The following is a 23558-nucleotide window of genomic DNA, read 5'->3' on the forward strand; positions in this document are numbered from 1 at the left end:
CCCGTGTCTGCTCGAGGAAGGCGCACAAACAATTAGCTGAGACAAGCCGTTTGGATTATGTGCTCAACCAAAGCAATCAGACAGCTGTGGTTAGAAGAATGAGCTTCAGAATGCCAGTTGCCCAGTTAGAGGGGAAGGGAGGGTCAGCGGTCCTGACAGTCTTAACAAGATGACAGAATTTATAAAGCACTGCTGTTAAAGAATATAGTACCTGCGGTGTAGCCCTTATAATAAGGCCACATGGGGCTTCTTCCATATTCCCTCTGTATTTGTTTTCTTTTGCCTCATATTTTTTCGTTGTACCTCTTGTTCCTCGGCGTAATGGTTGGCGCTGCAGGAAATTCTCCAGTCCTCTTTGATCTTCGCCTGGGTCCGATAATTTTTTGACAGAGATCTCATTTCATACCCCCCCCCCCCTTTTTTGTTTTTCTCCGTCTTTGTTCCCTCTGATTCCGCCTTTTAAATAGGGCTCAACATTTTGTCGTTGTGAAGTTGCGAAAAGGAAAAAGAGCCGGTCCTGCCAGGGGCTCGGCGCTCTTGCCCGAATATTTCAAGTGAGAATTGGACTCTTGCCGTTTGCTCAGGTGATATATAATTCATGATGGGGGTGTGAGAGAGGTGTCAATGTGTCAGGAGGTAGAAGAAATGTAAAAGTGTAGTGTTTACTGGCCAAGAGACACTGGCTTTCTATTGCCGGGCTTCTGCAGAGTGAGGGAAGATCTGATGTTCATCAAATGTTCATACGTGCCTGTCCTGCAGTCCAAGTGACCACACTAATCAAAGACTTGTCTGCCATGATCTTTTATCCATATTTTATGAGGCAACCATACTTAAATTATTTAAGTGCATTGATTCTGTATGTATACAAGCATGTCTACGCCTTGCTTGGCTGCATTATCAATAGATGTTCACAAACACTCTTTTGTTATCCAGTCCTTTGTGTTCATACTTGTGCATTATGTGCTTTCTCATAATGCTGTAGATAATAGGGTGTAGTCTTTCAAGCTAGTTAAATAACATTTTACATGTTCATTCCACCACATTTTCTTGGAGTTTAAATGCTTTTTTTTTATATCCTTGAGAATCTTGAGAATAGTGCTAGAGCGGAATACATTTCTTATGTGCAATATTTTACTTCTTTAACAATTTTACCAGTTGGACGCCCTTTAAGCTAGTAGGCTTGAAGATAATGCAGAATAAACCAATTTTCTTTTTTCCTTTCTACCCGTTTTCCATATAATCTCTAGATGGGATACTTCAGATTTGAATATACACTCCGTATCTCTAAAGCTTTTTAGTCATAACAATTATACTTTTCACTTTACTATTGAGATACAGATCAGGTTATGTCCCCTTCATTATCTTCTAAAAAATAGTTGGATTCTGTCACGGTCATCTGTTTTATTCATCCATTTGTCAAAGCTACATTACAGTCAGAATAACTAAAGTCATTGGAAGAATATATTCTTAAGGTCTACTATGACCTGTGAATCCCTGTCTACAGAACTATTCTTTATTGGATATAGTTTCTTTTAAGGATTTTCCAGTGTGTTTGGCAGAAAAAAAGGCTGTCAACAGCTCTCCGAGTAAAAACACTTTTTTCTATCCATCATATCTGTGTGGAAACTGAGTTTGTCCTTTTTTTCTGCTGTGAAGGTCAGCTTAGATGTTGTTTTTTGGCTCAATTTTTTCTATGTGTTGGTATGGATATACTGTATGTGTGGACTGATAGAAGAGCCACTATATTCTGTATACAGATGTTATCGAGTGAACTAACTGCCATAGAAAGCAAGCATGAGGTTGAGGAGCACCTGCACGTCATCTTTCTATCCTATATTATATTTGAGGTAGACATTCTGGGGCCTTGAGAGTATTTGCATGCTGGTGCTCGCTCAGCTTGAGTGTTAACCGTTTTTTTAAACAGCATAAAAATGTATAAGCATTTAAATGTAGAAATTAGGTTCTAATGGTGAGCCATTATTGGATCCAATTAGTTAATGGGTTTATTTCTGAAGTCTTCCAGTGAAGATGGATGTCTCTTTCCTATGAGATTTTAAGCCATTAAACCAAAGATTCTGACATTCTCCAATTGACAATGAAGACTTTTGGCTCCAGAGAGAGCAATTATATCAGTCAGGCTTGATAGCTTTGTCCTCCAACTAGCTAAATTAAATTCACAGACTCTATCATGCAAGCTAAAAACCCTGGAGGACCTTGTTGTGTGGCTCCATGCAATTTACATCTGCCTCCCACTATGCATCCCACACCTCCATGTGTATGTCTATCTTCAAATAACGAGGACTTTCTGTTCATATATTTTTCAATCCCAATTTCATTTGCGTATGTTACACAATATGTCGAGTGTTCAGGTCACCAGCACAACAAAGTAACTCAGTTTTTTTCATCAACAGCTACCTCAACTCTGAACTCCCAGCTCCAACACCTGCAGCAGCTCCAGCAGATGCAGCACCACCACCAGCAGCAGCAGCAGCAACAACAACAACAGCAGCAGCAGCAACAGATCCAACACCATCACCAACAGACCCTCTCCCACAGCCACAACCCGCTGTCATCCCAGCATCACATGACCCCGCCCAGCCAGCAGCAGACCTCCATCCCTTCTCCAGGCTCCACCTGCTCCTCCACCTCCGGACACCCGCAGCACTCACCGCCTCACCGGCCCAACCACTCCCCGGCCCGCAGCCTTCCTTCGCCCGTCACCCCACCCATGCCTTTGTCGGTGAGTTCATAACCTGCACCGATCCAACTCTTCCTGAAACCGAGGCCTTGTAGTGTTTGGTACCAAATGTCTTTTTGTGTTTTTTTAAACTTATTAATCTTATTTCTTTGGGTAGAGTAACATGAAATTATCACTACATAATGCCTCTTAAAGATATAATTGAGTCATACACCCAAATTCTATCAATGTTAAATATATTTCTTCATATTAAGTTGCCTTTTTATTATTTTGTTTATTTCGTATTCACTAGTTAATTGTCTCAATCCTTGCTAGTGCTGGGATATGTATGGATACAGTGATGAAAGACTTACATGTCTTTTTTGATTTTAAATGTAATGGCATAAATGTTTCCGAGGTTTACCTTTAACTGTTATTCCAGTCTTTTCCTTTTTGTATTATTTGCCTTTATCGCCCAGCCCTACCGCTTGCTATTGTACACTCCACATATCAAAGGCTCCAAGAAATGATACATTTAATTTACCCCATTCATGTCATTTTCCATTTTAACTGAATACAGTGCGTTCAAAAATACCCAGCTAATTATTTCATAAAAACTAGATCTGTAATTCCTGTAAATCTCCACTTAAAGAACCAAAGTGCTGCTTAAGCGCTCGATTTTCTTTCAGCACTTGATCTTAATTAAGAGGCAGCGTTTTGAATGGAGGCTGTCAATGTGGAGCTATTAGATGCATCTTGTGGCGGACGCATTTGATCACATCCAACAACATAAGAGGCACAACTCACTCAGGAGGAATTCTGAGGTGATCTAAGCTTTCCGGCGATAATCAGTCCTCTAATCTTTGCTGCTCTTCCTACTCAACCTCCTTTTTTAGTCACTGTGTACGAACATCTATCTCTGCTGCTCTGTCCGTCTGGCTGTCAGTGTGTGACGATAATAACCTATTTTATATCCCTGTGGTTTCATTTCTGGTGGAGACTGGCCAGGGTCGCCTTTCTGTCCCTGGTCACATTCATCAGCGTCAGACCCTTATTGGGTTGTGGTGCAACCTTCTTTATGGCCAGGATGAGTTGGGCTATTTGTTTCCCCCCTCGCAGCCCTCTCCGGCCCTGTCACGGCCTAGTGAGACTCAGCAGGAAAAACAGCCTCTGGATTTAATGGGCTCCCGCTACATCGCACCAAACACACTGTCCAGTCTGACTGTGGATACTGACCAACATACCGATTCTCACATTGAGCCTGCATCAGACAGTGTACAGAGACCTTGGATAAGAGATGCACTACAAATACACTACACTACTTATAAACTTCTGGGAACTTTGTTACATTTCCTGGAATCTGTGAATATTTCTCCGTGACTCACAAAGACAGCAGGGGAAGCTTTAGCTCCCTGCACCGACAACACTGAGACCCTCAGCTTTAAACAGATTGTCTTCTTCTAAAAGTAGCAGGGAGTCTGATTATGATGACTGAGGACAGAGCTCCCTGAGGGGGGCAAAGAGGCCACATCAGGTATCATTAAGATATTGCCTCATCAAATAGGATTATGGAACGCGTGTGTGTGTGTGTGAGTGGGAGGGGGAGTAGAAAGGCACAATGGCCGTAAAAGGTTTAGTTTCTCTGGGTCAGTGCTGGTGTTTTCAAAGAGTGTCACCCAGCGAGGGGCTCGCCCAAGGACAGGTCGCAGCCACAGCACCCACTCAAGGCTGCAATAGGATTTCGGCAGCGACTCCGCCTCTCTCCACCGCCCGGGTCAGTGATTGGATTTTCAGTCTCAGAATCACTGAGGGTTAATTCACTGAAGTTTTTAATTCTCCCTGAGAACAGATTTTGTCACAAACACATGCATTTTCACTGGGATCTTTCTTTTGTTTATTATAATTGAAGACACAGAAGGACAATGGTGGTGTTACCCAGAGTAGCTGCTCTGTGTGGTAAAGTTGAGTCACAATTACCATAATATAATCAGCATTACACAGATAGCACCCATATTTCCTATTTTCATTATTCCCACGTGCAGAGTCACTCAGCCAGGATCATACAGCACAGAGCCGCTGAGAAACAAACACTCATTATGTTCCAATTAATGTCCCTTTGTAATTCTCTTCTCATGGGAGGTGTGATCTTCTTCGGGAGCAAATCCTGAGCATTCATTACATCCCTCGTGTTTTTAGTGTTTTAAATTTGCGAAACAGAATTCATTAATAGGCTCATAAATATCCTGATTATACAAATGCAAATCACAGCTCAACAGACCCCTTGAGCCAATGGTGCAAACTCAAATTAAAGCTGCTAATTTGGTTGAACAGAGTCAGAATGTACCTTTGCACCCCGCCCTCTCTGCTCCCCAACATGCATAGTACAGTAAGATGCGGGTGCCTGAAATAGCCACCACAGTGATGACAAATAGACGGGGGGAGATTATGAAATTTGCTTAAGTGTGTTAATGGGCTGATTGCAGGAGCCCGCTGGATTTTGCTGGAAGTTGATTGATTAGAGCTGCGGGTTTTCTCCACGCCCGGAGAGCTCAGGGATTTGACGGGGTAAAGGCGCTCGCCAAGTCTGTTACACCGGAATTGATCTTAATTAGATCTGAAAGACCTGCCACAGCAGAATGGTCGCGGCGATTAAAATGAAAAACAGGAGAAATTACTGATCAAATTAATCATAATGTCGGGCTACAGCTGTAGGTCTGGTGTAATTTGCCACTCCAGTGAGTTACATCAGCCCAGGCAGGGAGAGGAGAGGAGGTACATACTGATCCGTGCAGCGGGAGGCTTAGGCCAGCCTATCAACTCTCTTTTTCCAGTTCCTGTGCCCCGGACCCACATGACCCTGCTGCGCCATCCAGTGGAGTCCCCACATCTCTCCCTGGCTCTGATATAATTACTCTTTCTCCCTTTTAGCCAAATCCGTCTACATTATGTCTTTCTTCATCGGGGAGCAAAGCCTTCAACACCGCTGCTCTTGTCAGGGCCGTCTTGTCACCGGCATGTTGTGTGTTAGCTAATAGCCTCCGACCTTGGTCCAGTGTCTGGCTGGCTGGCTGTCTTTCCTCCTGTGTCAGACTCCTGCCGTCTGTCTGTCTCTACTCCCCTCCGCAGTTGTCTCCTTGATCGCTGTCAGAGCCCCACACTGGGCCTGTCCACTCTCCATCCGCACACTCATAGGGGTAATTACAGCCTAGGGGCCTGCCTCCCATCCCCGTGCTCCACAATTTACCACCAAAGCGTCCACAGACATCTCTCTTCTTCCCCGCTGCACCCGGACATCACAGGACCGCGGGGCCTCAGACCCACAAGTGCTGCAATTACCTGAGCCTCCCCTCTATCCTTTTCTCTCTCTCCGTCTATTCTCTCTCGCTCTCTCTCTCTCTCCTCTCCCCCTCTCTACACCTTGGCTCCCTCACTATTCCCTGGCAATCAGCCTTCATTAGAAACCTCTGGTGAAAACCCATCGTCACCAAGGTCAGCGGCTGCCAACCACCACAGCCTTTCAGAGGCCCGGCTGTCTGCACTCTCCATCTCTTCTCACCTCCTTGCCATTCTCCCCACCTCCTCCCATTCGCTCCACCACCCTACTCCAGTGCTGGGCCCATCTCTGACGCTTTTGTCTTCAGCTGAGGCCCCTTCAGACACTCATGTCACTGTTTTCCGCTGCAGTACACTTTTACTTATGTCAACCGCTGTTAAAATCACCATCGTCCAATTTGCTCAAAATGTCTCCATTTTTTATGGCCGTCTCAGCCATTTTATTAACATGTGTATTAAGTGAGCCCTGCACATCGATTAATTGATTTTCCAGATCGGCTCCACATCTATTCAATTTAGAGAAACGGGCTTCCATCATTTCATGGGGTATTAAATGTAAACTAAAATGACATGCTCAAATGTAGAGCCAATTGCTCACACTGAGGCTTGTCGATGAAACTGGAAACGCTTAAGTTGGTGAAATAGTCCATTATCTATCAAACATCTCATCTCAGCTGTGGTTCCTGTTGAAAAGGAACATCACATAGGTTATTATACAGATGTTTCATTATTTAATCTAAATATTTGATAATGAGTCATGAGCTCCTTTTTTGAAATATTTTTATTGAGCGCATCTTCAGGTCTAAAAAGAAAATGAAGATAAAAACTCGGGTGTGTAAATTGTTCAAAAATGTTATTCAAAAGTGCCTTAAAGGGTTGAGGTTGTGATGTAGAAATCAAAGTTGCAAAAAATCTGAATACATTTGAGCCGTATCAAGTCCCTCATCTGGACATTATCTATGACAACTGTTAAAAAATCCCAGTTTTTTATAATAAAGTATAAATGGTTTGTGGTGCCAGGCTGCTGCTGGTTTTGGCAGTGTGGTTTAGCGCGTGAGCAGGCCCTCAGCTCTCCAGCAGCTCAGCCTCTTATTAATGCACAGGAGATCCGGCTCTTAAGAAGGCAGAAAATTGCCTTACATAACAAGCGCTCAACAATTTAGAAATACAAATGTGCACTGTTGACTGAAGCAGAAAATAAGACTGTTGCCCATCAACAGAACCACATTTCATATGAATAATTATAAAGCATGGGCGCTAGATGAGGAAAACAACCTGACCATGACAGCTCTACTACTTTTATTTACTTCAAATGAGGGATTAGGCAGGGAGAAAATCTACAGACTTAAGGACCAACGATGAGCCCTGAATTTATAAATAGGGAGAAACTTAAATTTATCATATTTCACGATGATCATTTGGAGAACTGGGAAAGCTCTCACTCTTTTAAAATGACGCCTACAGGCCGCCTTGCACTTACTTTTTGGCTTCTCTGGTTTTGGGTTTTTAGACCTCACCTCAGTTGATGTTTTCTTCGCTTTTTGAGGTCTGCGATTCTTCTAAACGTGGCTCCGCGATTCTCGTGGTGGTCAGAGGGCTTCCAGCTCTGACATCCAGCAGAAAGGCACAGCTCTCTGATCAGCCTACATGCACATTGGGGGCAACACGCATTAGACGCCCACAGGGGAGCCCTCAGATGGAGCGGCAAGCTAGGGCTCACCTAACAGTGGATAAGGAATAGGGTTTCTTTAATTATGAGGCAGGGCTGTGACATTGAGTTCCCCCCTTCCTCCTCCAGCAGGCTCCCAGACACTGTCTAAGTGCTCCGCTCCGCTGAGGAGGCCAGTCCCCCCGCGGGGCGCGATTCCACTGCCTGTAATTTCTGATGCCCATTAGTGACCGCAAACAGAGCACCGGTTCACACGAGGAATACAGCCGCACAGCCACTGCCACGCTGCAAAAGACCCTTCTAATGCAATGTTATTGCATTATGCCCTCCTCATGGACCAAGTCAAAAGTTCCATTTATGGTCCCTGCAGAATATTATCAGAAATTCTTCTCCGCTGTGTTCTCAGTCGTGGTCAGCGGAGGCTAGATTTGGTAGATTTTTTTGTAAATTGAAATTCCTGTAAACGGTTCTGTGCTGCTTTGATCTCTGAGAAGCATTTTTTATTTATTCTGTTGGATGACTTTAAGCCCTCTTTTATTATACGAAACGGCAATTGATGGTTTTGTAAATAGACTCAACTAGAATGCAAGAATAGTGCATTTACTTGAGTTATCACCATAAATAGGGGAGCTTCAGAAGTCAGAACTGTACTCCAGTTCTGATACAAATCCATACAAATACGCCTGTAAATGTCAACAATTCATCTCTCCACTTATGCTGATTTAGCTCGGGCCGACCATTGTGTATATTTTGGAGAAAAAGAGAGAGACACAGTGAAGCAGAGAGACAGAGGGAGGGGAGGGAGGCGGATTTATCGATCAAGGGTGACCACATCATAGCCACAGAGCCCCTCTCTCGTGATTAATCTTAGGGCTTAGAGTTGGCCAATGACACATGACAGGCCTCCCCCTCAAACTCCTCCATTTCTCTTCATTACTGGCCGTATTTTTGGACACCACAGTGGAGAGTAATCATTTACCTTTATTGTGTTTATAAAGCTGCGGCATGGATGACCCTTCCTATATTGAATTGAGGACATCAAAAGATCACTGGACATTGATTAGAAGGATATTAAAGTCATTCAAATGCTATATTTATATGTCAAACAACAGCAGAGTGAAAAGAGAAGACATTTCCAGCTAAATGAAAACAAATGGGTTTTAGCCAGCGCCATGGTAATAGAACTCCTCAAATCAAGGAATATGTTTTATTATATATTGAATAATTGAGGTAGGGACTCTTCAGCAAAACAAGGGAATAACAGCGCTCATAATCTTTCCTTCTGATTATATTTTTCATTCTCTCACAGCAACCACAAACAACCAGGTATCCAATTTAAAGTCCTAGCCAGAGCAGCGGTAGATTTACTGCAACACCGCTTTAACGCCGCTGTGATTTCCAACCCAACACCGGCATGGTACAGGAATAACTGCACCAAATATGTCACATCATGAGCTGAAATGGTCAGCACTTTCCCGTAGATACTTAATCACCAAGTAGTCCCAAATTGAATACATCTGGAAATGGCTAAATATTATAGATCATTGCTCAGGAAGAGGAATAGTGGAAGAGGAATGTAGTATAACTTAGATTTTTCCTCGCAGTGTCCCCTAACCAAAGGAAATCAGCCGCTGCCGTGATGGATGACAAAGAACCCACTCTGAACCTCCGTGCCTCACAATTATCAACAAATGGGCTGGAGCAGATTTTATGTAATGATTAAAGCTGCTGTTAATTTCACATGAGGGTAATGAGTGGGGAGATTGACGGCCACTGTCCGACACTCCATCATGCCTTTATAGTTAGTTTAAACGTTTTCACGACTCTTTTCCTCCTTCATTTGCATTTTACCTCATTAGATATGGCCATTTCTGAGGCTGCCCGCGATATCCATTTCCTGGAGTTAATGCATTTTATTTGATCAGCCAAACCTTCCCAGTTAACTAGCTGTCATTCGGTCATTTCATATGACATCACTCCATTAGTGGCCGCCGTGCCACCTCCACATCCACACCCGCTGCCACCACCATCCCTCCACTGCCTTAAGCAATTACAATGTGCGACTGTCTCCGGATGCAGCGTTATTGTTTTTTCGCCGGGTGTTATCTGCCTCAGTTGTTCTATCCGTCTTTCACTTCCCAATATTTTCCCTTTTTTGGGTTTTATTTTTCACAACGGCTGGAGCAGAGGTCCAGTGGTGAGCAATACCCGGGGCTCGGAGGATTCAGAGTGCACGGCCACAGTGCGAGGCCCCGCTAACCAAGGGACCAGAGGTGTTTTGGAGGGCCTAATGGCATTTTGATGTTCATAAGCACAGCGGATGTGAGGGAGGGGAGACAGGGAGGTGGGGGAGAGGCCGTTTTAGGGAGTAGGAGGAGGTGGAGAGTCAGCAGAGGACTGTCAGCGGAAGACTAGCAGAGTCCTGACAGACAGAGAACGTGTTTTCTCATGTCACAGCTGATTACATTCACTCCGGAGTGGGAAAAGAGCAGGGGGGAGGACAGAGTTGTGGGGCCGGGATGAACAAGGAAAACTTCCGTGTTGTTCCAGAGATCCAGGACGTTCTGCTCAGAGACAGTCCTGATTAATGAACAGTGTTCGGCTCACTTTTGGTTGCAAGTAAACATGAAAACTTTGATATAGCTAAGATTATCCCAAACATAGCTCAGAAAAGATGATTGTTAATTAAGTTCATGTGCTTAATAATTTCTGGGCTCTGAAATCTAAGTGTTATCTGATGTATTAGATAGACGTTTGGTGTTGAAGAGTATAACTTTTACACTCTGCTGAAGCCTTTGTGTAGACAAATCTGCCTTCCTGCTGGTGTCTGCACCACTTTCTCCATTTATCTTTGCTGTGTTTTGTCTTGGCCCGGACAAGAAAAGCAATTAAGTTTAAAAACGGCCACATGAAAAGAGCACAAGCAAGAATAAACTCCAGTTAGTTTGTGTCAGACAATTTTGGTTTCCAGGGGTCTCTCCACGGTTAGCGGGGACGCTATTTTTCCCTCTATTCCTGAGATTACACGGGTTGCTGCACCAGGTGACCCTCATGGTCAAACAGGCGACGGAGAGCCCGGCGGAGTTTAGATTTTCTCCACATCAAACCGCTTGGGGAGAGAAGATGCATTTTTAACAATTCAGGTTTTTTTCTGTCCTTTCAGAGACACTTGTTTTGTGTTTGCTGATCCCTGTGCATCCCTTTATATTAAACTGTAATGGTGCCGCGATTTACGGCAGTAGTGGTGACTTAAAGGTGACAAGATGATGTCACATGATATAATGGAGGCTTGAGCAAAGCTTAGGTTATTGCTAGACAAGTGAGAATATGTGGACAATATTAAACTGTAACACTGAATGTTAACATTTCCTCAACAAATGAATTGGCTTCAGTTTATTTTTGTTATCCCCACAGCAACCCCAGTGGTCTAAGCTGCTGACACCCCTTTTCATGGGGAATGAAAAGAATGAAACACAATGGTTAACATGCAGGCTCTGCAAACTGGAAGATCACTGTTTATCTCCCCCAACACATGCAATCAGGACAACTGCTAGGCCAGGTCTGTCATTTTGTGCCTCCCGCCGAGGTGTTGAGAGGAGTCACCGTGGCGGAAAATCACCTGTTTAGGTGTTGAACACAGCCTCGCCTCTCCTTATTCCTGGCTCTCCTTTCAGCTGCTATCCATATTACCCAATGCCAGGAAGATGCAGCAATAAAGCCTGTTCTCCTTTCACCTACGTTTACCAGAATAACACAGCACCCTGAAAGGGCTATCATCGAATGAAAACACAATGATAATATTTCAAATGAATCTGAAAGCTTCTCCAACAAACTATCACTCACACAAGGACACCGAGCACAGCAGATTTTCGGGGAGACTCTGGGTGTGCTTGCCCGAGCAGATCACATTATCTGTGTGTTGATCTGTGGCCTCTTTTTAACTCTGCGTAACCCGCCTGTTGGCTTTTCTCTGTGCCATAAATACACATCACAAGTTATACTGTGTTTTCACCATCATGGCTTAAAGACGCCTTCTATCAACACTTTAGAAAATACTTAAAACTCACAAAAATAAGAGGGTAGCTGCTCTGGGTTTTATTTCTTCAACTACAACTTCTACTAGTTGAGTAAAGAGGAAATTGTGTGCTAAGTGTCAGTTTAGCTAAACTCCTCCATCTTTCACTCTTTGTTGATGATAGTGGTGTTAATGTGATTTGTATTTGCCTAGTCACATGCTGGCCAATTCTATTCTTGTATATCATTTTAAAACTATTTAGATAACACAAAACTCGGCCCATTCAAACCATATTTTAACATCTAATAAAATACCACTGTGCACTGTTAGAATTGAGATAGTTCAGCTCTAATGGGTTGCTGCCTAGGGCTGCCGCTCTTTTAAATGTTAAACTGATTCTAAAAAAACAGTATCAAATTAAATGTGGTGGGGTAAAAAAATCTTAGAGAGTTTCTTCTCTGTCTCTTGCAACAACATGTTTCTGTTGCCATTTTTCTAGATAATGTCTATTATCACCATATGTACGTGTGTGTGCATGTATGGCCGTTTTAGGTAATGATGGTCATGGTGGTGATTAAAAACTAATAAAGCCATTTATACATTTATCGATGTATTTAAGCTAGCAGTTAATGCTAGGGGACACTGTACATGTAAAATAATCCAAATTGTTGTCTCAAAAGGCCAGTTTGGTAAAGTTAGCTTCAACTCAAATGTATTTTAAGATACACATTGTTTGGAAGATCAAACACCAACTTATAATGTTCAATATTACATGTTTTGGGATAATCTGTGTGCCATATGATGAATAAATGTCTCTTTTACACATCCAAATGAGCTTATACATTATCCCATACATGTTGGAGAACATACTGCTAAAGGTCCCAGCCTGCTCTGTGATCCCGTTAATCTGCATGCAGAGTCAGAATCCGTTTGGTGCTTTTCTAACATTTGAGGTTTCCGAAGGACACCCGCTGGACACATAAAAGACAATCTTGCGATTATCGAGGAAAAACTGGATGACTTTCAGACGATGGGAGGCAATATCAATCACGGCCAATTTGAGGCCACCTACATGAAATATGATTTCATAAGACAAATGCAGTGTCATTCTTAATGTGCTTAACCTTTACTGTCAATGAAAAAGTATTGATCGCTCCATGGCATTTTTTCATCATTTGATTTCAGAAAGTGTAATAATATATGGTGGTGGGGTAAGATAAAAGATGAATGGCAACCGAACGATTTCAGATGAACAAAGCTGAATTCCCTGCAGATCACAGTGTGGAAACACTGAGGCTTCCAATCTCTTTTTCACATCATTTAAGTAATGACAAATAAATCACATGCAATACTTAATGTTATTTTCAACATTTACATAAGCTTCTTTTAATTCCAGCATTTCTGTTTGAATATGTTTCCAACCAGTATTAGCAGCAGGGAGCAGGAAGCCTGCTTCCAAGCACTGTTTCTATTATTTCTCTATTCTGTTGAGTAATTGGGAGGTCTCCTATCTCTTCTTGGTCTTTGATCTACTTACTCAACCTAATAAGACTTTGCTCTGCTGCACTGCAACCAAATCAGCAGTGCATTTTCAGCCCCCTAATAAGTGGTTAGCTTGATTTATATGGGTAATCTCGCCGATGTGGCTTGGCTCTACAACCTGTCCCCGATGCAGGGAGCCTCTTTTCACAACCACAGGCCAGACCAGATGAGTCCATTACATCTGGGGTAAAGAGGGTCTTTCCAACCCTCCTCTCCTTCAAAGAAACACTGTGCTATTGCATTATGAAGCACGAGGAATTAGTCGAAGCGTATTGAAGGGGTTGGCGATACAGTGATGCATGGCCACACTGCCTGGCTCTATTGTGAAAGCGGGGAGCAGTTGGGCCGATGCTGCGGGTGTAGAGGCTCGGCTCGGCCCGTGGGAGCCCCGGGGGCCAGAGGAAGCACTTAGAGTGGTAAAATGGCCACTTATTCACAACCACCCTCCCGTTCTCACTGCTCCTCCCCATCCTCAAGCCTCCCACTGGGTTCAGGAGCACAGACCTCTGGGAACTGTATGATGGACTGCATAGCCCACTCTATTGGACTATACAGGCCTCACTGCAGTTAGCCTATCCTGGCCATGGCAACAATAAAGACCCCCAACATCGAGCCCTCCTGAACCTTCTTTTTTATAGGAATTTATATTTAACATCCGGATAGTTGCATAAACAGATCCAGTTTTGAAAAATGGTTTCTTTGCCCTTTACCAGCTGAATCCATTGGCCAGCCAGGCGGCGGTAGCAGCGGCAGCAGCCATGGGGTCCATCGCCGGGTCCCAAGTGTTTGGCAACGCCCTGTCAAACTTGCAAGGAGCCACCGGACAGCTGGTCACCAATGCACAAGGACAGGTGAGTGCTGATTAATGGTCGCTAAAGAATTATCTTCTATACACACACCTTATTTAACACTACAGGGTTTGTACTCTGTAACAGATCTGTACGAGATATTACTGGACCATCTATCATGTACGGATGTGCAGCTCCAAGTAAAGCATTTGTATAGTATTTCTGATCTTTCCACATTGATTCCTAGTGTGTTGTCTTGAATCTGTTTGTCCACACTCTAGTAACCAGCCCACCATATATTAAGCTTTTTGGGAATAAACAAAGCCCTTCTTTCTGTTATCCGCAAGCGCCTGTCGCAGTAAAACGCTGACCTTGTCATATTTACAGGGTGGCTGCAGAATTGTTCCATCAGTAGCCAGAGGCTTGAACGATGATGCTTGTCATTGTGGGACCCTATCTAATGAATCATCTTATCACAGGTGCACACGGCACGTATTAAAGGAACATTGTATGGACAATGTGCCCTTTCATGCCACTCTTGTGTTATTTACCTTAACCCCTGTTTCATGTTTTAACACGTGCACTGTCTTTATGTAAACTTAACAAAAAACGTCATTTCTGTTCTAAAAACACGGTTCATTTTTTATTATTTTACGTACTGCTTATCCTTCTTGAATTAGGTTTCAGTACCACCCGTGTTAAGCGTTCTCAGTGTGCGAGCGCTTGATGCTAAACGTCAATAATGAGACAGTATGGACTTCCCTGGCTCACAAGGTGCCTGGAGCACTGGGGACAGATCACTGTGGATACGGACTTGATGGGATGCTCTGTGCTTTTGTAGTGTCTTGGCGGCTGACAGTGCCTGACATAATCAGGTCACAGAGACGGTCAAAGCCGTGGGCTACAGCCTTTGCTCCCCTCCTCATTATTCCACAGCATTATTCAGGCAGAGGGCTCTGAAACATGCACTCCCATATCAGAGGGTCCACACACCCCACCCCCGAACACTGAGGAGATTATACAGGCTAATACGTACCTCAAATAAGCCAGGAGGTCCAGCAAACACACTCTGAGAACTTATGTCAGCAAAGAAAAGCTAGAAAACCGGAGGCAGTGGAGCAGCTTTTATCTGATTTGGGTTTTTACTAACCAGAGAACTGCTTTTATCCATTATTCTTGGAAATTAGAATCATTATTATCACTTTTCTTGATGAGTAAAAAGTCCCCCTTCTTGAATTTAAAACACAGTATTTCGTCTTTGACTCCCTAATTTCCTCTTCAACCTGTCAAAAAAAAAAAAGCTTTTCATAAGCGAGGACTCTGGGACCTTGAAAAGCGCTGCGTTTGATGGACGTTTGGAGTTCAATATGTTTTTAAACCTTAATTATATTGGCCCGAGCCTCTTTATTCTCCAAGGAGAATCAATGAGGCTCTTTCATCCCCGCCACCCCTGCAACAATGATTAAGGCTGTGGAGAAAAAGCCACAATATTTTTAAGTCACTCACATTTCAGATGTTTTCTCCTTTGTGATTCTGTGGGCATCTTTTATTCAGTGCAAATCCTCACTTTGCCTGCCGCCTTAAAAAGGCAGTAAACCTGTTGGGTAATGAGGACATTAAGGGCTGCTTTATTTTGCGGACTGTACATCCGAGAAGGTGTATAACCACTGGAACGGTTTGTGTGTGGCATATCCCAGTTTGATAAACCATGGCTCCATAGCTCTGTTTATGGAAACCCTCTCCCTCCTGAATTTGTGCTATCCATCCCTTTTACTCCCAAGATTCCCAGTCTTTAGAGAGGTCTTTGGCCCCTAATACTTAGGCAGAGAAGGTAAGAAACACATGTGCAAACTGCTGTTTCCACGCTGTTTGTCCCTTCTAATTGTAATCCTACTGTTAGGCAGCAACTATTGATTATTACTAGTTCCATTATTCCATTGATGCTCTAAAAGGTTCTAAAGTGCACATTTTTTTCAAACAGTACTCAGAAAAACAAATATATATTACATCAATTTTTAAATCAAACACAGAACAGCAGCAGATTATTTTCTTTGAGCTGTTAGACATTGTTGTTGGATAAATAAACAACTCATCATTGCTGCAGTAAATTACTGAATCTGCATCTTGGCTGGTATTTGAGAAAATAAAATGCAGACTGGAACACTAACAGAAAATACCCTACGTAGGAAATGGCTTCTGTCTAGTGCACCATTATGAGTCTGCTTTTTAGCCTCTGATTTGCTCTGAATGTTGACTTTTTTTGGACTTGTGTGTTGACACAAGTCCAAACTTTCCTAACATTTTCCCTCTCGGGTCTCAATTCGCCGCTTGAACAGTGGAGGAGAGAAAATGGGCAGAGATATTGCCTGGCGACCATGGCTAAAGACACAGATTGCCCTGGCTGGAGAGATGAGATGACATTTCTGTGGAAACAAAGAGCAGCATAATCTTAATGAGTTCTGCTGGGTGGAGAGAGGCACGATGCTCACATGCCATACGAAGTGGAGCGGGGAAGCAAACACAGGAAGCCAAATAAAGGAGGACAAACTGAAAGATAACTGAGGGGAGAGGCCTGGCAGAGACTGAGAGAAGGTCCTGAAAGCTGATTATTTTTGAAATAGTGGTGAAATGGAAATGATTGTATGTCTCCATCAAATATGGGCTTTTTGAACAGAGAGTGAAGTACCTGCTGGTTGATTCAGAGTACTGTGCAACCTTCTTAAAAGCAGCAAAACAGGACCTGGTATGTTCCAACATTAAAATGAAGATTCAAACAGAACACAAGGTTTCCCTTCTTAGAGAAACATAAGCATAGACGCAGAAATTGTCTTTACATGTATAGGGGAGAGCTGTTATTTTATATTATTACACAATACGTATTTAGATATCGTGGTTTGGAGAATATGAACATGTTCCCAGACTTCCTGCTACCCCAGTGTTATGATGAACTCTCTCTAAATATAAACTTTAGGCAAACAACTAATTTGATCTACATCTGGAAATGTCTTTTAAAGAATGAATAAACCACTATCACTGTTTCAGTTTCACCAAACATGGATTATCTCACATTATAAACTGTTCAAACTGCACCTATCTAAATGACAGCCCTGCTCTGCACACCTTAACATGATTGAATTTAATACTGACCATAAGGAAAGGAAAGTAATATAGTCTTCTATTCTGTCTATAAATTAGCACCACTGTAAGAACTTCCAGCTGCAAAAGATCTGCGAAGCACTGCCATGCAACATCTGCCTGAGATGGAGAAGCATTGCATGGTGGGACAGGGACGAGAGCTAAGCTGTCAGTTGCCTGCTCTTTTATTATGCTTATAGAACAACCACTTAGTCCAATGACGATGAATAATTGAGCGGAACAAGTTCCCTGCCACAGTGGCATGCAAAGCGGGATCAGTGGGACTCCGGAGACAAGAGCGTCAGGCAGGGCAATAAAATATGCTAAGTGGCAGGAGAGCATTACAGTGAATTTGTAAAGCCGGCACGGAGAGAGAGATAAATTATCTCTCCCCTAATGCGAAGCAACGTAAGCAAATGAGCCGTGGCACGGATGAATTACAGATTGTCGGCCCACCTTTCCCTCACTGATCCCTCCCTATTATGTCAAGGAGAGAGGGGAGGGGAGGCAGAGGAGGACCACACGCTGAAACGCACCAGGGAGATTAGTGAGCCACACTAGGCCCGGCTAATGCTGCATGGAGGCTGTTTGTTGGGCTAGTTTTGTGTTGAGGTGTAGAAGCTTGCACTTGAAGAGTCAAAGACAGTCCAATTTTAGCAAAAGTTGCCAAATAACAGAATTGGGAATGATGGGCGTCTCATCCATGCTGAGCTGCTCTCTGGTGTAATGAGGCTTGGTGGAGGAGCGGTGTCAGCGGGGGGGCCGGGGTGATGGCTGCTCAGAACCAGTCCCCAGATGACATTAACCTTCATCATGGTGAAGAGGCGCTAAGTCCCCCCTAAAGCGCCACTCTTGGCCACACTCCGGCTGCTCTGAGAGCTAAAACGCTGCAGTGACACTCTGCCGCCCCCTTTGATCTGCCCTTCCTGATTACAGCCACAGAGGAGAGGAAAGCATGGACTGGAGGGGGGTGAAGTACCCCCTGGGACCCTGAGAGTTGAATTAGAAACACGGGGTCCTGTCTCACTCTCTGATGCTCCTCTTCTCTCCCTCTTATTGTTTCTTTCTTCCCACTTCTATGTGTGTGAGAGAGGGTGAGCTGAGGGGGGTTTCTGTCTCTCGGCAATCTCACTCCTTCTCACCAGAGACAGACAAAGACACTTAAGCAAAAGCACACTTAGACTCACACATACGCACAGTCTTGGCCATGTGATGGATAACACAGTCAGTGGTGTGCACCATCACACACACAGGTATTCAGCGCTGACCTTTGCAGTGCGCTCCCAGCAGTCTGTGCCGGCTTCACCTCAGTGGCAGATCATCAGCACACACTCTTGCATGTTTCTCTCTCAGAATAAAAAAAAACTGTTCAGATTAACCTCATAACACTGCGAGATGACCGTCTCAAGCCCTGTTTCTGATCACTCGTGAAAAGGCCAGAAAGAGTCACAGCGGCAGACATCATTAAGACTGATATCTCCAGTAGCGTTTACCCTCTCTGCTCCATCTTCTTTTTAAAACTGCCCGGCTGATTTTGTGTCCTCTATACCCCCTTTGCAGATAATTGGAACAATCCCACTGATGCCCAACTCTGCAGGGCCCTCCAGCCAATCAGGGGGTGGCAACCCAGCACTGCAGGTACAGCCAATTACACCTCAGCTTCTGACCAACGCTCAAGGCCAGATCATCGCCACGGTGATCGGCAATCAGATCCTGCCTGTCATCAACACCCAGGGAATCACGCTGTCACCAATCAAGCCTGGACAGCAGGTAACATACACTCTGCTGCACACACACACACACACACACACACACACACACACACACACACACACACACACACACACACACACACACACACACACACACAGAGGAAGATAGAGGAGCTTATTATACACTTAAAGTGATGCTTCAACATTGATCAAGAGCTGCCTTTAAAACTGTTGAATGAGCAACACCTAGTGGAGTCACACCAGAGCTCTGTGTATTCATGAAAGCACATTTTCCAGCTCTGCTAGTCAGGTCTGCTTTATGCTAAACTCCTCGGTTCTTTACTGCTTCAACTCCCATAATGCTTATTTGCATCATTCCACTCGGAAAATTGAAGCTTTTTGGTGCACAACGTGTGTGTGCATGCACATTCTGGAAGGCACTTGTCAGACGACCTTTCAGACTGAGTCTCAGGGAGCCTGCTGCGCCCCTGTAGAGCCCAAAAGAAAAAACAAAGACACACTTTTCAGCACCCCACTTAAAACTCAAACACTAGTGTTCTTCAGCTCTCCCTCCTCCTCTCCTTCTCAATCACTCTCCAGCCTTGTGATTTGTCCTCTCTGACCTGAACAAGAAGTATTTTGTTTTGATTTAAAGGAAGATCCGACAAAACACACAAGTTCTTTGTTCTTTCTTTACAAGTTCAAACTGCTAAGTGTAGAGACTCTGAAACTACTTCTCCTGAGAACGTAAAGATCTATACAGTGTTCAATTGCGGAGTCAAATGCATTCACACGACAATGAAAATGTTATTGACTTGATAATGACAATGTCAGTGCAGAATTACAGGGTAAAGTTCTCATTGAAGGCCAGTGTAGTGCAGAATGGATGAGCTCTAATTGTGGCTCGCCAAACACCAGATCATACTCTTGAATGAATTAATGCATTCGTAATAATGTTTATGCTTTAGTCTCCACTTCAAAGCCCGCATGTACACATTGTTCCTCGGGCATAATTTACGGTTGTCAGAGCCGGCAGTCTAGAATATTTCCAGTGAAGCTAGATAATTCTCCGAGCCTGTCAACAGTCCTGACAGTGTGTGCATCGCTGTTGACACCCCCCACCATCCAAACAAACACATGCCAGGGAGAAAATAATTAATAGCAAAGAAGGAGAAGAGGAGCCGGCCTAGCTTACGGCGGAGACAGCTTTTTCGCTTTAAGAGTGAAGACGTACCATCTTGATCTTGTAAAAGCTATTCAAATGTGCATAAAACATGAAAATACATCGTTTCCTCGCCATCTGAGCACGTAGCTTGTGGATCATGAATTATGTTTGATATGGGGACTGCTGTGTCCACACGTTTATATCGCACATTCAGGCTGCCATTATTAGCATCCTCACAGGTCTGACGGCGAGAGACATACTCTAATTGTCATGAGCAGTTTCCTTTTTTTATAGTTGATTTCTGCAGTTTGTAAAGTACCCGAGGTGGCTCACAGTATCCTGCAATAGAAAACTACTGCTGCAGTATATTGAGCAGTCTATTGACGGCATGTTTTAATACCGCAGGCAGTAATTAACATGTATTCATCATCAGCTACAAGGGGGAATCTCATTACAGTCTGCTTCCAAGTGACTAATTTAATAGCTGTTGATTAGTATTATAGCCTAATCACCATAACGACATGATTACTGTAAATGATGATTATTGTGATGATGTGGGTCAAGGAATAACGGATGATTCTCTGTACTGCATGCTGTCAATATATTAAATTAGCTCTGTGTGTGTGTCCAGATGCCTCAGGCTCAGCAGGGTCAGACATGCCCCGCATCGTCTCAGCCCAACCTGCTCCACATGCCCCACAGACAGAGTCCTCTCCACCAGGCCTCTTCCTCCTCCTCCACCTCTTCCTCTTCCTCGGCTCTCAGCGTGGGGCAGCTGGTCAGCAGTAAGTGTCCGACACAGCTCACATAAACACAACATGCCTTCAAATACAAGGAGCAGAGAGCCCTTCTCTGTTCCACTGTGTGATGTTATATGACAGTGCTTACACGTTAAAGGGTCGGCCGAATTACAATCAATCCTATGCTCTCACATCTCTCTGCAAAGGTTCAGCCGTGCAGCCACAGTGATGTTCTTAAAAAGTTAGGCTTTTAACAAACAATATCCATACAGCACATTAAAGAGTTTTCAATAGATTTTTAGACAACAATCAAACTGCTGAAGACTTGTGGAAAATATCACGAAATAGCGTCATTGGTAATAAGTAGGGTCAACGTCTCGAATCAGGTTACATTTTTGTTGGTGCCTGAAACGATAGTGGCACTCATTTCCAGAAAATTCTTTATATTGGAAATAGGTTACAAAATTCTTACGGCCGTAGCTACTATTTGTTTAAAGGAAATAAGACTTAATTTAATGAAATCTTGGTAAGATTTCTTTTTAAAAGCCTTTGACAAATATAGACAGAACTGGCATGAAAGTAGACAATTTTGCGATGCTCTTCACTACATGAAATTATTTTGTTTATGTATGCTTTTTATCAGACTGGTGACAACAAGATGGATTATTCCAGAGTAAAAGAGGTTTTTCGTAAGGAACTATTTGAATTTAAATGTTCTGAGTACTGCCTGTGAAATTCAATTTACCCACAGTGAACTCAGGTGAGGGCAAAATCTCAAAACTTCTCCAAAGAGAACCAAAATCCCCTGAACGACCAGATACCAGATACCCCTGTCCCTGCAAAGGTTGGGCCGCTCTCAGTGTGTACGGCTTTTGACCAATCCCCGCCTTCTACGATTGTTTTATTTTTCCCTGCCTGTCAATCCTTTGGTTTATTGGTCAATCCAAAGTGGCATGTGTTATGTTTAATGAACATAAGTTTCACTCTGCCTTTGCTGGGGCCTTTGGCAGAGCCTTATAAATCACTGGGCCACAGCCTGTCAGCATGCAGCTATTGCCTTTAAAAACTCAGTTTTATTCAGATAAATTTCATTTGTCAGACTCGATTCCCCTAAACCCCATCTAAACTCATTTCAAAGGCAGCTACACTACCACTGAATTTAATAAAAAACAAGTCTCCATTGATCAACTTGTTGTAGACACTGTCTTTAGTTTGTGTTTACTCGTAGCATATATATCTTATAAGCCATTATCGAGACTGCAAAGAAATCATTGTGGCTTCGTTCCGCCCTAAATAGAATTAATGTTTTATGCTGAGTACGAGCCATATCACTTCCTCTCAATATCATTTACAGCCAACATACACAACAGAAAATCCCAAGACAGAATCAGAGACGTCTTCTGAGCAGAGAAGATGAAATGTCATTTCATTCGCCGGCCACAGACAAAGTGCCAGAAACAGATTAAAAGCTGAGGATGTCTGCTGCCGTTATTTACATATAATAAGATGGGGAAATGTCAATCAGAAAGAAGAATGTCAGCATTTTTTTCCTGCCTTGACATTGTTTTTATTTAAACTTTTTATTTATATATTGAGAGAAGCTGTTTTATAGCAACACCAATTGACCCTTTGTTTCCTACCTGATCACAGTGTGTCATATCAAGAGTCCTTTTTTATACCAGTTGCAAAACTCACGTGTAAATACCAAATGTCTTAAATAGCATGTGTTGCCGGATAGGAGAGGATTTTTATTCAGCTTTTCTGGGCTCATAACATCATTTAGTGTAATTAAGGCTGTCAATAAACATTGAAACAAATAAAAGGCAACCGTGTTTCACCGACAGAGACAAAGCATATAATGACATGAGTCCTGCTCGCAATTTAAAAGTTGTCCTCGTGTTTTCAACACATGAATTGAGTGTTTAAGTTGTTGTTGTCCTGCTTAAATCATACACCTTATTAGTGTGTTAAAGCTCTGGAGAAAAGCAGCGTTTAGACGCCCAGAAATTGATTTTGATATGTCCTTTTGAACCTTGTTATTTGTGTTTTGCCAAAGCTTCACCTCTCTATTCATTATCACAAAACCGATTAGAAGGGTTTAAATCTTAAATCACGTTTGTGTTGGTGACTTCATGTCTAAAGACAAATACCCCGAGGTTAGACCAGTTGCTCCGGAGCGCCATTAGTCTCCCGGAGCCCTGAGTGAATAGACTCTGCTGGGAATGATGAAGAGACGCTCATCAATGTGGAGATGATGGGAGCCGAAGCTGTGAGTGCTCATCCCTCCCCTTTAGTCGTCTGCGAACCTCCAGTCCCTCATCTTCCAAGTGTTCACACGTCTGGAGCACGCCGCATACGCTACACGTCACTTATGAGGCACAACGAGATGGCAGCCCCATAGATTTTTGCTTAAATACGCTTGGAGGAATCCTTTAATAATTCATTGATAATGACCAGGATGAATAATTCAGAGGCACAAACTTTGCTTTAGTAAGCAGGATGCCGGGGCACCTGACATTGATGTACAATGTAATCACTTTCTATTAGCAGGGAAATTCTTCAAAATGCTCCAGTGAAGTTTTTTTTAGATGTGCTCAAATGTGGAGATTCAGAAACAGCATTTCTTTTTATTTGTGCACGAGTTCCCACAGGGTCAGATACTCTTTATACACTCATGAATGTTTATTTCAGAGTGCTACCTTTAGAATATATGTGTATTCATACAGACGAGATAGTAGAAAAATACACCTATCCACTCAATATCTACCGATCTGTTGAATTA

At 43.2% G+C, this 23558-nt stretch overlaps 1 protein-coding gene across 1 annotated transcript in view; it reads left to right on the top strand.

Moving 5' to 3' along the window:
• pou6f2 (POU class 6 homeobox 2) overlaps positions 1-23558 on the top strand; it is a 68336-nt gene that overhangs the window by 36997 nt on the left and 7781 nt on the right. Inside the window, exons 6-9 of the mRNA XM_063873857.1 lie at positions 2412-2740; positions 13950-14087; positions 18720-18929; positions 20668-20821. Of these exons, the coding sequence (XP_063729927.1) occupies positions 2412-2740; positions 13950-14087; positions 18720-18929; positions 20668-20821 (831 nt within the window). The remainder of the gene's footprint in view (positions 1-2411; positions 2741-13949; positions 14088-18719; positions 18930-20667; positions 20822-23558) is intronic.

This window comes from Eleginops maclovinus, chromosome 21 (assembly GCF_036324505.1).
Source record: "Eleginops maclovinus isolate JMC-PN-2008 ecotype Puerto Natales chromosome 21, JC_Emac_rtc_rv5, whole genome shotgun sequence".
In the NCBI taxonomy this organism is placed as follows: Eukaryota; Metazoa; Chordata; class Actinopteri; order Perciformes; family Eleginopidae; genus Eleginops; species Eleginops maclovinus.